The sequence below is a fragment of the Fragaria vesca genome, linkage group LG6, assembly GCF_000184155.1.
Source record: "Fragaria vesca subsp. vesca linkage group LG6, FraVesHawaii_1.0, whole genome shotgun sequence".
NCBI lineage: Eukaryota > Viridiplantae > Streptophyta > Magnoliopsida > Rosales > Rosaceae > Fragaria > Fragaria vesca.
Genome location: NC_020496.1, coordinates 24230169 through 24242458, shown reverse-complemented (window position 1 = coordinate 24242458; position 12290 = coordinate 24230169). Strand labels below are relative to the sequence as shown.

The window sequence follows — 12290 nt, the reverse complement described above, 5'->3', positions numbered from 1 at the left end:
CTTTAGCCGACGATATTTAAACACTATATTCGTCGGCTATAGTATTTTTAAATTTTTTATAAGGTTTAGCCGACGAATTATGCCATAATTCGTCGGCTATAGTTATTTTTTAAAATTTTTATAAGGTTTAGCCGACGAAATATTTTATATTTCGTCGGCTATAGTTATTTTTTAAATTTTTTATTAAGGTTTAGCCGACGAAATATTTTTATATTTCGTCGGCTATAGTTATTTTTTTAAATTTTTTATAAGGTTTAGCCGACGAAATATAGTAAATTTCGTCGGCTATAGTTATTTTTTAATTATTTATTACACACTTTAGCCGACGAATATATTAATTGTTTCGTCGGCTAAAGTCTGGGAAAAAAACCGACGACATGTTTTTCGTCGGCTAACTGTGGGACTATAGCCGACGAAAAAAAAAATTTCGTCGGCTAAAATCATCACCGAGGACCTTTTCCCGACGACACTATAGCCGACGAGCCTTCGTCGGCTAAGATCTTAGCCGACGAATTAAGATAATAGGCCGACGAAAATTTTTCGTCGGCTAAAGTGCTTGTCCTGGTAGTGATACATGAAACACATTATGTATCTTGGATAACTCCGGAGGCAAAACTAACCGATACGCAAAAGAGCCAACTTGATCTTAAAACCTAAGGACCAATAAATCTCGGACCAAGCTTTTCACGTTACCAAAACGTACCACCCATTTCTGAGGAGACAATTTCGAAAACACCCTAAACGCTCACTTGAAATTCATGGTCTCTCATGCGGACATCTTTAAAACATAAATCAAATTTTTTTCTCTTAATAAAAAGACAAAATAATCTAGAGACATTGGATTTGGAAGGATAAAATTGTTTTTTTGCTTAAGAACAACATGACATAATCTTTTTAATTAGTGATGTGTCTAGGTGACATAACATGCCACCTAAGATTAAGGCCATAAATCTTTGGCTTTATTAAAGCCAAGAATCATTTCCCTATAGCTAAATTACCTAAGTTATAACTCAATTTACCTCATTGACAACAAAATTGTTATCATATCGATCAATATATAAATGTGGGTATCACATATACATGTGGGTACCTAAGAAAATTCTCATGCATAAACTATATATCTTCACATCCTACTGATCGATGATCCAAAACCTCTAATAATTTGGAAAAATTGAGGGTTAGATCGATCAAGCCTGCTTGAATCAATGATTACCAATTCATTTTCAAACTGGGTTTGGAAAGTTTGACTATATATCACTCCATATCAACAATATAAACTCGCTATCGATAGAAGCCCTTCAAGCTTGTAGTCATCACAAGTAGCTAGGAACATGATTTTGAATTTTTGATGCCACTGGTTAGAAATTAGTAATAGACGAAGCAAAGATGGATACCTGTACTGCAAATTATGTATTGCGCACAAGTTCTAGCTAGTCTCAATCAGAATGACTTATGTAGTGATGTTTAGACACATCAATTGCTTTCATTTCCGCCAAAATATACTATTCATATATTCAACTTCAAATTTAGGTGAGAGTCAAAACCAGACTTTTGATCACTTTCACATCGATCTCGATCGATCTCGATTTGAATGGCTCTGCATAGATACTGTGTACATATGGTTTGGTCAATAAGACTGCAACTTAACCGGTAAGTACAAGTGCTGCTGTACAAATTGTCAAATTCCTGTGTATGATGGTGTTTCTGGAAGTGTCAAGATTCCTAATTCTCTCTTTATTTCTTCACATTAATTTGATCGATGAGTGCCAAAACGAATATTCTGTACGCAAGAAAAGAAAAGGAAAAAATTTGATTGAAAATCAATATAAACAGCAATAAGAGGCTAGGGTAATGGGATGGAAATCAGTTCCAGGTTTATTGCTCTGAAGGTTCAGATCGAGCACCTACTATGCTTTATACACTAATCTGCATGGGAACTGAAATGAATTCACAAAGACCTATATATGCATGATCTGTGCATGCAGCTGGAAGACCAAGAAAATGGTGTATATATTGTATGGGCGGTTCTTAAAGAGATCATTATATATACTTGCTTAGAGCTAATTCTGCTGGGTGCATGAATAGCCCTAGTAGTACTGTTGGGAGGATGGCTAGCTTTTCTTTAGAAACCAAACCCCTCTACGTACACATGTTGTTACTGTCACCACAACGCACAATATTGTTGCTTTGAGGCTTCACTCATTTTGCACACAACTCTTTCAGTTTTTTTACTGATCAAAGTTACGGCCCCATCCCAACACAAAGCAGTTCTTGTCATATATGGTTTTCATAATGTTAAACTTCGTCATGATCATTACATGATTAAACACTAACCTCACCTCAGCATTGCAGTTAGTACAAGTTTCTTATTGCATGAATATATATATTTTTCCTTCTTATGAGAGAGAGAGAGAGAGAGGTCTTTTTTTTTTTTTTTTTTTTTTTGTATTGGTTTTGAATCAATAGCTAATTAGCAGTTAGCACACAAAAAGATGTCAAAGGCAAAGAATCGATGTTTAAGCAATTAAGCTAGATACGAACTTTGATTTACGAGACCAACTTAGTATTTCAGTGATTCTAAATTAAGTATAATTATATACTTTGATGAATCACATAGTGTTTTATATATTAATTAACGAGATAACGTTGATCCAGATTGATCCTTAGACGTACAACATCATTTTGTTATCCAACTTTTGAAGTGAAATCACATCTTAATGACCTGTTTTCTTATCCAAGTCAAAATCTATTAACTTATGATTGATATGATTGATTAATGTAAGCTTCAATTCACTGTAGATTCAATATCAGTTGCTAATTCATATTTTCCACAAGCCCGCCAGAGTTTGAGTGAAAAATTCTTCTACGCACAAAAATGTAAATTAATTGAGCAACTAATATGTAATATTTTGATCCGGTCATTTAAGTCGCATTATCATACATGTATTCTAATAACGTTAACAAAATTAAAACCTAAAAAAAATAATCCTAAGTGTTTTTAACAGAAGAGGTGAGGACTTAATATTGAATAAGATATACTTTTATTATAAGCGTCTAATTTGATCGGATCAAAAATAAAAATAAAATAAATAAATTTAGGATCTCTATCTTTGTTCGATCGGTAGGATCCGCTCCGAGTTTGAGTTCAAACTTGTTCTCTCAAACCTCCCTCCCTCCCTCGAGAACAAGGAAGGAGAAAAGCAAAAGCTGCAACGGACACTTCTCTTTTGCAGTTTCATCACTAGCTAGGAGCAATCGTCTTGGGATCACCTAAATATTCTCTACCACTTTCTCTCTTTTTTCACAGACACACAGGTGCACACAAACCACCATTACCACCATGATCATCTTTTCTTTTCCTAAAGCTGCTGCCCTGTCGCCCCCTCCTCCCAAAACTACCCATCGAAAGACGACCCCTCCCTACAATTTCCGAGGTCAGTTTCGTACTCTCACCCGCCAAAGCTGCCGCAGGTGTCAGAGCACGAGTGGTGGTGATGTCGTTGCTTGGCCGTAGGGGGGCAGTGGTGACATGGCGGTGGCGACAGCGGATATTTATTGGGATCTGTGACGACGCCCACACGTGTGAGTGCGCGACAGCTGCTGGGGCACGGTGGTCGGCCCCGTCACGTGCGGTGGCCAGAGAAAATACTTTAACTAAAGTGAGACCGACTTGCAGCCAAATCCTCACACTCCAAAATCCAGTTCATGTAACTATGAATCATGTAGCATATATGCTTGGATTTCCGATGTTCCTGTGGGAAGTGTACAACACCCTATGTACGTACTGATCAGCTCACGTTCAGTTTTGTCATTTTCCTTTTGCTTTTCTTGAGCTATTTAGTTTCATTTTTTTATATTTATTGTTTTCCCTTTTTGTGATAAAAGCTTGTGTCACGTTGTTGATGTTTTTCGACCGGAGGATCGAGAGCTAGCTAACTGTCGATATATGTTTTCACTCGATACAATTTACTCCTCATCTCAATTAACATTACTCAACTTACGACATACATAACGTTTGGACACACAATACAACCTGAATTTACCATATAGCTTAAAATAAGTAATCGTTCATAATATCCCTAGTTTAGTGGGCTGCCTCTCCTAAATCTAAATACCCAAGACCAAAAACAAAAGGTTGTTGTAATATAAAAAAAAAAATGCGTATATTTCATTGTCAATTGTAAAATGAGTGGAGATCGTATGAGATAAAATAGGGCATTTCCTGGCGTAGTGGATGAGAATAGAGAAGTCAGAGAACTACGGGAGAGGGGTGTAAGTTGCTAATAAGAAACCAATACATAACCAGTGGTGGAGCTACATTACGGTCCGGGAGGGTCGGTTGGGTTTTTAATTGTCTTAATTACCTTTAATTGCGTAGTTTAGTTATAACAAATTTACCCTTAATTTTGTTAATGAACCCCCCTATATTATAGCCAAATCTGATTTCGTTCAAATATTAATATTTATTAGTTCAAACTTAAACATTTGATAGGTTTAATTTTGTGTCATCTAATCATAATATCATATTTATTACATTTATTTTCCATTCAACTAGTATTCTTAATGAGATTTACTGCATTTATCTTCTTTTTCAAGGTAAATTTAAGGGGGAAAAATTTTTGTTCTTGAGGTTTTTACTTAGACCGCCCCCTCCCCCCCCCCCACCTTGAAATCCTGGCTCCGCCACTATACATAACATTTGTCTCTCTTCCCATCCACTTCACTTTGGAAACATGTAAATTCACAGAAGAAGATTTTGTATATATCCTATGCCCAACTTAATTATCCACCGACACAGCTCTTATGCACATCCATTAGGGTTCTTAATTTGATAATTAAGGTGTGTAAGGGTGTAATAACTACATATATATATACTATGCTTCATATAAGCACCATTCAATTTCATTCTTGAAATCCCCACTGCCTAAGAAATCGAGATGTTATATATACTGTCAGAAAATTTCACTCAGAAACTAACAAATCATGTAGACCACCAACAAGTTCTATGAGATATCGATTTGTTTGTTTCCCCCCTAAACGGATAGCACCATCCAAATTATTTAGAGCCTATAATGTCGAGGCATTACAGCAAATCACTTGTATATTGATATATACGATCTCTCTTGGGACACACTGTTTCAAAGAACACAGATTAGTCCAAATTACGTGACCCATCGTGCACCCTTGAACATCGACATGCCCACAAGCCAGTGATCAATTCGTTTTGGTTTATACTTGAAACCCCAAACCCAGAATCTGTACGAGCCACATACGAACTTGCCGATCGTAGTCTTGGTGATTAATATTACTTTGTATTGTCAATTATGCATGGATGGCAGTGACTTGTGCATGGTTGGTCGGTTGCATTATGTGCCTGCGTATAGCCCTAGCCTAGTGCTTCATGATGGCAACAAGTCGTGTTTTTATTAGAGGATGGATGGGTGCTGCCAATAATAGTCAAGTTCCATTATATATATATGGTACAGTTTGTTTTAAGTTGGAATGACGACAATAATAGTCGAATTCGTATGTAGATCCATATACGTAAATTTGAGAACTAATTACCAATTAAGTGATTGGGTGGTAGCAGTTGCATTCGATATATATCGTATTATTTCCTTCACAGTACGCTCTTATTAGATATTTGAAGATATTATGCACTGATAGCTAGTTAAGAACAAAGAACATTAATAGCACTCCGTTTTCAAGTTAAAGATATAATCGAAAGATATCTAGATAAGTAAATACATATCGTTAAGCATGAAATTTGATTATAGAACGAAACTTCGAACAATCTAAATACATGCATATTTATTTCTAAGATGAATACTTAGTTAAATTGAAGTATTTGAACAGAGAAAAGAATTTAAAGATATTAAACGATACCATTATCGATCTTTAGTAGTATTTCAGAGAATGAATATATACAAGTTTTCTCAAAACTTTCAGCATGATTTAAATCAATGAATACTATCCAACGCAAATTTTCTCTTTGAGCATGATCGAATTGAATGGGCAGAAAAAGAGAAACTGGACATTGGTGAAAATTAGGTAAGGGAGTACATCAATGATGATGATTAGGGTTCATGACCATCATATACAAAATAGGTCAAAGCATGCATGGATGGCTTATTAGGTGGTCTCATCGATCACCCACCATCATTCTACTGGCATCATTGTTGTTCGTCCACATTTACATATCTATACTAATCAGCTGATATGACACACTAACCCTATTAGCGAACAAAACCAACCAAGTGATCGATCACATTTCCAATAATAAGTACAATTCGGCCAATATTTTCAATGTAGTAGCCAATCGAGCCTATAGCACTTTAGTTTGGCCCTGGGGTAAGCCTTTTCTTTTCCTATAGTCCAAGCTAAGCTAGCCTGCTTTTAAATCATGTCCTTGAACTAATTTTAGTGAAGAATAAGCTAGCTCATGATAGTTTAATTAGCATATATCAACTGTTATGATTTAGTGGTCCTCTCGAGTCTCTTACATATGGACTTGATTCTACGACTACTTTAGAAACATAAAAGGTTAATTAGCTTAATTGTTGTTTATGTCTTCCCAAAAATCCTTAGGACCCCCCCCCCCCCCCCTCCCCCAAATTCTCACATCTTCCAATTTCCCATTTGGATATATTGAAACTCCAAACCAAGTAGCAGCTCCACTATAAAGTTGTAGAATAGGAGATATTTTTCCAAGTCTAAGATCGTTTCTAAACCACAGAACAACTGTTAAAGCAGGTTATGTCTTTTTTGACATTTTGCATACTTGCTGCAATTCTAAGCGCCAATCATGGAGACCAGGCCAATTACAAACTTACAAAAAGAACGACAGAAGAAGTAAATATCGAAGGAGTAGAACATTTCGAAATCCTATGATCTCTATACTAAACATTTGTATATCTTATAACATATGCAAGTATGTTTTAAAAGTGATCGACTATGATTTCATTCGACTGATCTCTGTCACAGCTATACAAGTACCATACAAGTATTGAAGAATACGGGAACGTCTGTTTGTACTCGGTATATCAGGTTCTGATAGATCTTTGTGGCCAAAATGAAACAGAGAGATGGTTTGGTGCTTTTAGGTTTCTTGGTTCGATTAGGAGTACGATTCTAAAAGAATTAGATTGAATTATACATACGCCCGGTAGTTAGAAAATAAAACTTATGAACCCCTAATATGTTTTTGTATATATGGTAGGATATTTAAAAATGTCCCTTATGTTTAGCCATTAGAACTCTTTAGCTGAGAAACCAACCAATTTGACATCTATTAGAATCAAAGATGAGATCCTTTTGTCCGCAGCTTTGGAGACCATGCATACATCTCCTTCTTTAGCTTTCCCCTAAGCTCATCATTGATCACCTCATTTTACCGCCTCTAAATCCCAGGCAGCCAATCAAAATCACACTCCGTCGGTAACTTTAACCACAATTTTCGCCAAAATTTGAAGTTTAATTTGCATAAACAAATGTATTAGGATGCATAAAGGGTTTGAAAGATCCAGCTTTTTGACTGTTAACGATCTCTGCATATATATCATTATAGTGCATGAGGATATTTAGTGTCATCTTCAAGCAAGGCAAAGGTCCCACGTTCAGAGTGTGATGAGAGTATGAAGAAAATCTGCTCTTGCTTTTATTTTCTATTGTTTTCTTTTTCAAGTACCTCATCTTCTTCCTCTTTATCTTTTCCTGTTTTCTGTGTGAATAGATCTTCCATCTTTGGTCGCTATTAATTTCACTACACTCGCCGCTCCATAAACTCAAATCATTCAACCTCAAGAACTATGGTAAACATTCAGTTTTGTCATAAAAAAAACAATGGTAAACATTCAGTTTTGATCATGTACTACCCGTATAAATAAATTTTAATCAATAATTAACATCAATTTAAATTCTAACGGAGTATCACGTATTAACCACTTGTTACGTGTATTATATTGTTATCTATCAAGACTGATTATTCAAATCTGAAGTAAACTCTTAGCTGCTAAATTCATGATCATCTTAGTTACTCAAGGAAATGAACAAATCGAATCAACCAAAAGGCTAGCTTGGAAGCTAAAGATCAAGACTATAGCTCGAATAATTAGCACTGCAAGAAATAGAAACTAATATTATTAATTTTCTGATGTAAACCCCAAACCACATTTACTTCAAAAGCTAATAAAATTTTCACCACCTTCCCTCTTTTTTTTGTTATTTTCCTTCTGAAAATTACAAAATCAAACCATTAGCAATGGCTCGATTTCTGTCGAAATACGTAGTTTCATACACCGGTAATTCTTCACGGTACCTTTCTTCAACTCCAACAGTGTCCAACTCGAACAGATCAGAGCTCGCATAGCTCGCTGCATCATCATCATCATCCTCATCCTCCTCCATTTCCACATCGTGAGTCTTCTTCTGGTAATTCTTCATCAAATAGCTTCTAGCTACTTGCTCAACTTGGCGACGATGATCATCTTCATCCATTACAAAACTCCTCTTTATCTCTTCAAGAGTTTTGTGCCCGCACGGCCGGCAATCCTCGTCGACGATCACGCTCACCGGATAAAACCTCACCGACCTTTTCGCACTGTCGCCGCCGCCATTGCTGAGCTCGCCTCTTGAAACAGAGGTTTTGCGTAAACAGGACCTCGAGAACGAAGAAGCCGAAGAACAGTTGGACCCGTTTGTCGATTTGGAGCCCAAGTCGTCGATGTTAATCTTGTGCTTCTTTCCATTCCCGCCGTTGAAAATGGAATTGAGAAAACTGGCGAGCTTTCCTCCCGGTGAGATTGGCTGCTTCACCTTCTTCAAGTCGCCGTAAATCTTCAACGCCTTGGATTTCGTCTTCACGAATCCGTTTTCCTGCTTCGGCTTCTGATGATGGTTTTCCGGTCGAGTTGATGAGACACTGGTCCGGATGGGTTTGGGCCTCGGCATGCTGTAGCATGAAGACGACGACCTCGATCTCGACCCGTACATGGAGTCTGACTCCGATGAAGAAAACCCACCTCCACAACTCGAATCCGAAGAGCTGGAGCTCGAATTCAAGAACCTTCTGTCGAAATCCGCCATGGAATTTCTTCGAACCACGACTTTGTCAGCCGCCGCAGCTTTCTTCTCTATCCACTTCTCTATCAAGCAGGCTCGCCGGAGACTCATGATCTCCTCCTCTGCTTTGACGCCGTGAGAAGAAACAATAGTAGTACTGTTCTGTTTCTTCCTCGTCATGGTTTCCTTATAAAATATGAGCTCTCCTTCTCTCCGAGTTCCAATATTCTCTTCACCTTCGTCGATGGAGCGGTAAATAGAGTCAAGCAGAGACGAAGAGAAAGAAGGGTTTTCTCTACGGTGCTTACTAATGTGTCGAGCTTCTCGTTGTGATTTGTGATCCCACCTCTCCATGTCTATTTATAGAAACTGAAAGCAGAGGAGAGTACAGGAATGGGAAACAGAGAATGATGCTCAATGATGAAGCTCGCTCGGTTTTGTCTGCTAGAGGATGGTAAAGACTAAAGAGAAGTGAAACAGAGACGTCAGAGACGACAGAGGAGGTTTGATGTTCAATGATGGAACACTCTGCTTTGAGCTCATCACTGTGTCTAGTAGCAGTAGCTGTGTGAGGGGTTAAAAGAAGAAAGAAACAAAGCAGGCATGGGGGTTTCGATGGGTTCTTTGATGCCTTAAAAGAGAGAGAGAGTGAGTGAGTCTGTGTAAATGTGTAATGAAAACCAGAGACCACGCCTGCTTAATTAGCAGAGAGGAAAACAGAGAGCAAAGTGGGATGATTGAGAGGGAATGTGTGCGAGTCTCTTTTTTTCACACGCTCTTATAAGGGGTGGGAGTTAGCGCGTGCATGCAATTTCCAAGCTGGAATAGGGTCCAGCTTCTAAATAATGACGTGTCACTATTTTTATTTTTATTTTTGGAACAAATTTTTATAATTTATTTTATGAGAAAACACTAATAATGCAACACAAAGCTGGAAATTCATTATAAAACAATTGTAGATGCATATGTTTTTTTTATTTTTTTTATTTAAATTATTAAATAACTCACACACCATACATATATATGTCAATGAGATTTGAACCCATGACCTCAAAGTTGTTAGTTAATACCTTAACCAACCAGACCACGGCTCACCGACATGTCAATTGTAGATGCATATGCTTACACATCCATATTCAGCATCACCTAAGCTATATATACCAGACATATATAAGCGACAAACATGTCTGAATCGTCTACACCATTAACAAGACAACAGTAACAACTCTCATTAGCTGTTAAGCCTCACTTGTTAGGCGTTCAGACGCGCATCACAGGCTCCTCCAAGAGGGCATGACAAAACCTTTTTTGAGCCCATTTGAGACCTCAATCCCACATCGAAAAGAAGAAAAACTTAACTATTTCCCTCAATTACAAAAGATGTCATTCTCTCTCAGTAATAATGACACATTTACTAATTACCTAGCCGTTATTCTGTCAACATGAACACATTGACTGACTTAGGCAACAAAGCAGTGAAGACCGCCAAACACGGTCTTCTAACCTGATGCTGCTTTTCATTTCTTTTGACAAGTTTCAGATCTCGTTAGTAGTCATAAAGCCGGATCCTCGTCCGCCAAAGATAGAGAGTAGGCAATACTTAATCCACTTCATCAACAATATAACGTCATTTAAGAAATTATCTCTTAAGAGTTGAGACTACTATCTTCTTCTTTTCTTTTTTTGATTGGGAAATTTATCTTTCTTTTGTCACTAGAACTATACATTTTCCATTCTCCAATTAATTAGTACGTATAGCATCTCTTGTTTACATCGATCTCTACACACCATTTGAAAAAAAAAAGTTAAAACATTTTGTCTTTTTTTTCTTTTTTTCTTTTCCTACTTTAGCTAAAATACGCTTCATATATTGAGCGCCAAGGCATTTTCCGTCAAATTTTGAAGTTATTGAATAAAAAGAGTGCAAAAATTAATCCCATATATACCAATTAACTTTGTATTTAACTATTCGATGGATTCTCATAATTTTTGCCATTATTGAATGGGATTGGCTGCTTCTTAATCCTTCTTCTTCTGTGCCCTACTTACACACAGTTTTGCTTAAATGCTTAATTAGACTTGAGGTGACCTAAGATCCTTGCTTTTAATCCAAAAAGAAAACACATTAATCAATACTTAATGGCCAGTGTAGGACATAAATAGAAGACGTTGATTCTAATAGTAGCACCTTTTACTGATTAGTTAGGTCTTTCTATCATTGCTTCTATTTACCAACTGATATAGGCTTTTCTATTTCTTATCTCTAGGGGGGTCTTTAATTATTGTCTAGAATGGCATTTTAACTGTTAAGGATCTTGGCTTTACCAAGCTAAGATCTCATTCATATCACAAAATGAATATTGTATATAATTAAGTTCATAATGTAAGAAAAAAATAAAAGATATATGGGTCTTTTGAAAGTAAAGATATATGGGTCTTGTAATTTCTAACTTTGCAGAGGTGGGATTTGGCGTGGAACAGTAGGTATGATCGATTAAACAGTATTATTGCCCTAAGCCCGAGTTGTAGTAGGAGATCGATCTTGGTTGGATCCTCAGTCAACCAATGCGGCCAGCTCGATCTCAGTATAAACTTCTGACTGGTTATGACTTCTATCACACCAAGCACATCAAAAGGATCAAAGTTGTTCAAATAATTGCTATAGTTGACAAATTTTCCACATTTCTTGTAAACAAATATTCACTTTATCTCTTCTCATTTTTTAAAATTTTATTTTTATTTTTATATTTTGCCTTTGATATCAATCTCATCGATTAGGGCAGGAAAATCCAAACGATGCATTTAGGATTCTAGGGGCGTATATTTCTTAGAAGTTAGGGCAGGACATGGTTTTAAAGATCATATATAGCTTCTTTCTTCTTTCTTGTATGTTCAAGTTCAGCAGTATATATTCAAATGAAGACGGATCGATCAAAATAATTTGAGAGAAAAAGTTGCGTGTATATGATCGTCCCGTTCACGTAGAGGAACAAACAGATAATTAGCTGAAGGTTTAGGGACAACGTTTTTATGGGATCAATCAATTTCGATTCATATACGGTAGTTTCAATCAGAAAGGTTTGAGATCACGTTAACAGTTTCTGAGCTCGTAAACAGCTCCAAGGCAGCTGTCTAAACTCTCCAGAGTTGCTTAAGCGGATTATTTGTCCGTTCAAGGCTGGCTATATTGAGAGAGAGAGAGAGAGAGAGAGAGAGAGAGAGAGAGAGAG

At 36.8% G+C, this 12290-nt stretch overlaps 1 protein-coding gene across 1 annotated transcript; it reads right to left on the bottom strand.

The window, feature by feature from the left end:
• Positions 1–8118: 8118 nt before the first annotated feature.
• Positions 8119–9815, bottom strand: LOC101294280. The gene has a single exon (XM_004303629.1). It carries the CDS (start codon positions 9412–9414, stop codon positions 8239–8241), a length of 1176 nt encoding a protein of 391 aa, XP_004303677.1. The 5' UTR covers positions 9415–9815; the 3' UTR covers positions 8119–8238.
• Between the last annotated feature and the right edge of the window lie 2475 nt (positions 9816–12290).

Bases quoted from the DNA above. Each gene is read 5' to 3' on its own strand.
- LOC101294280 (XM_004303629.1), bottom strand. From the start codon at position 9,414: ATGGAGAGGTGGGATCACAAATCACAACGAGAAGCTCGACACATTAGT.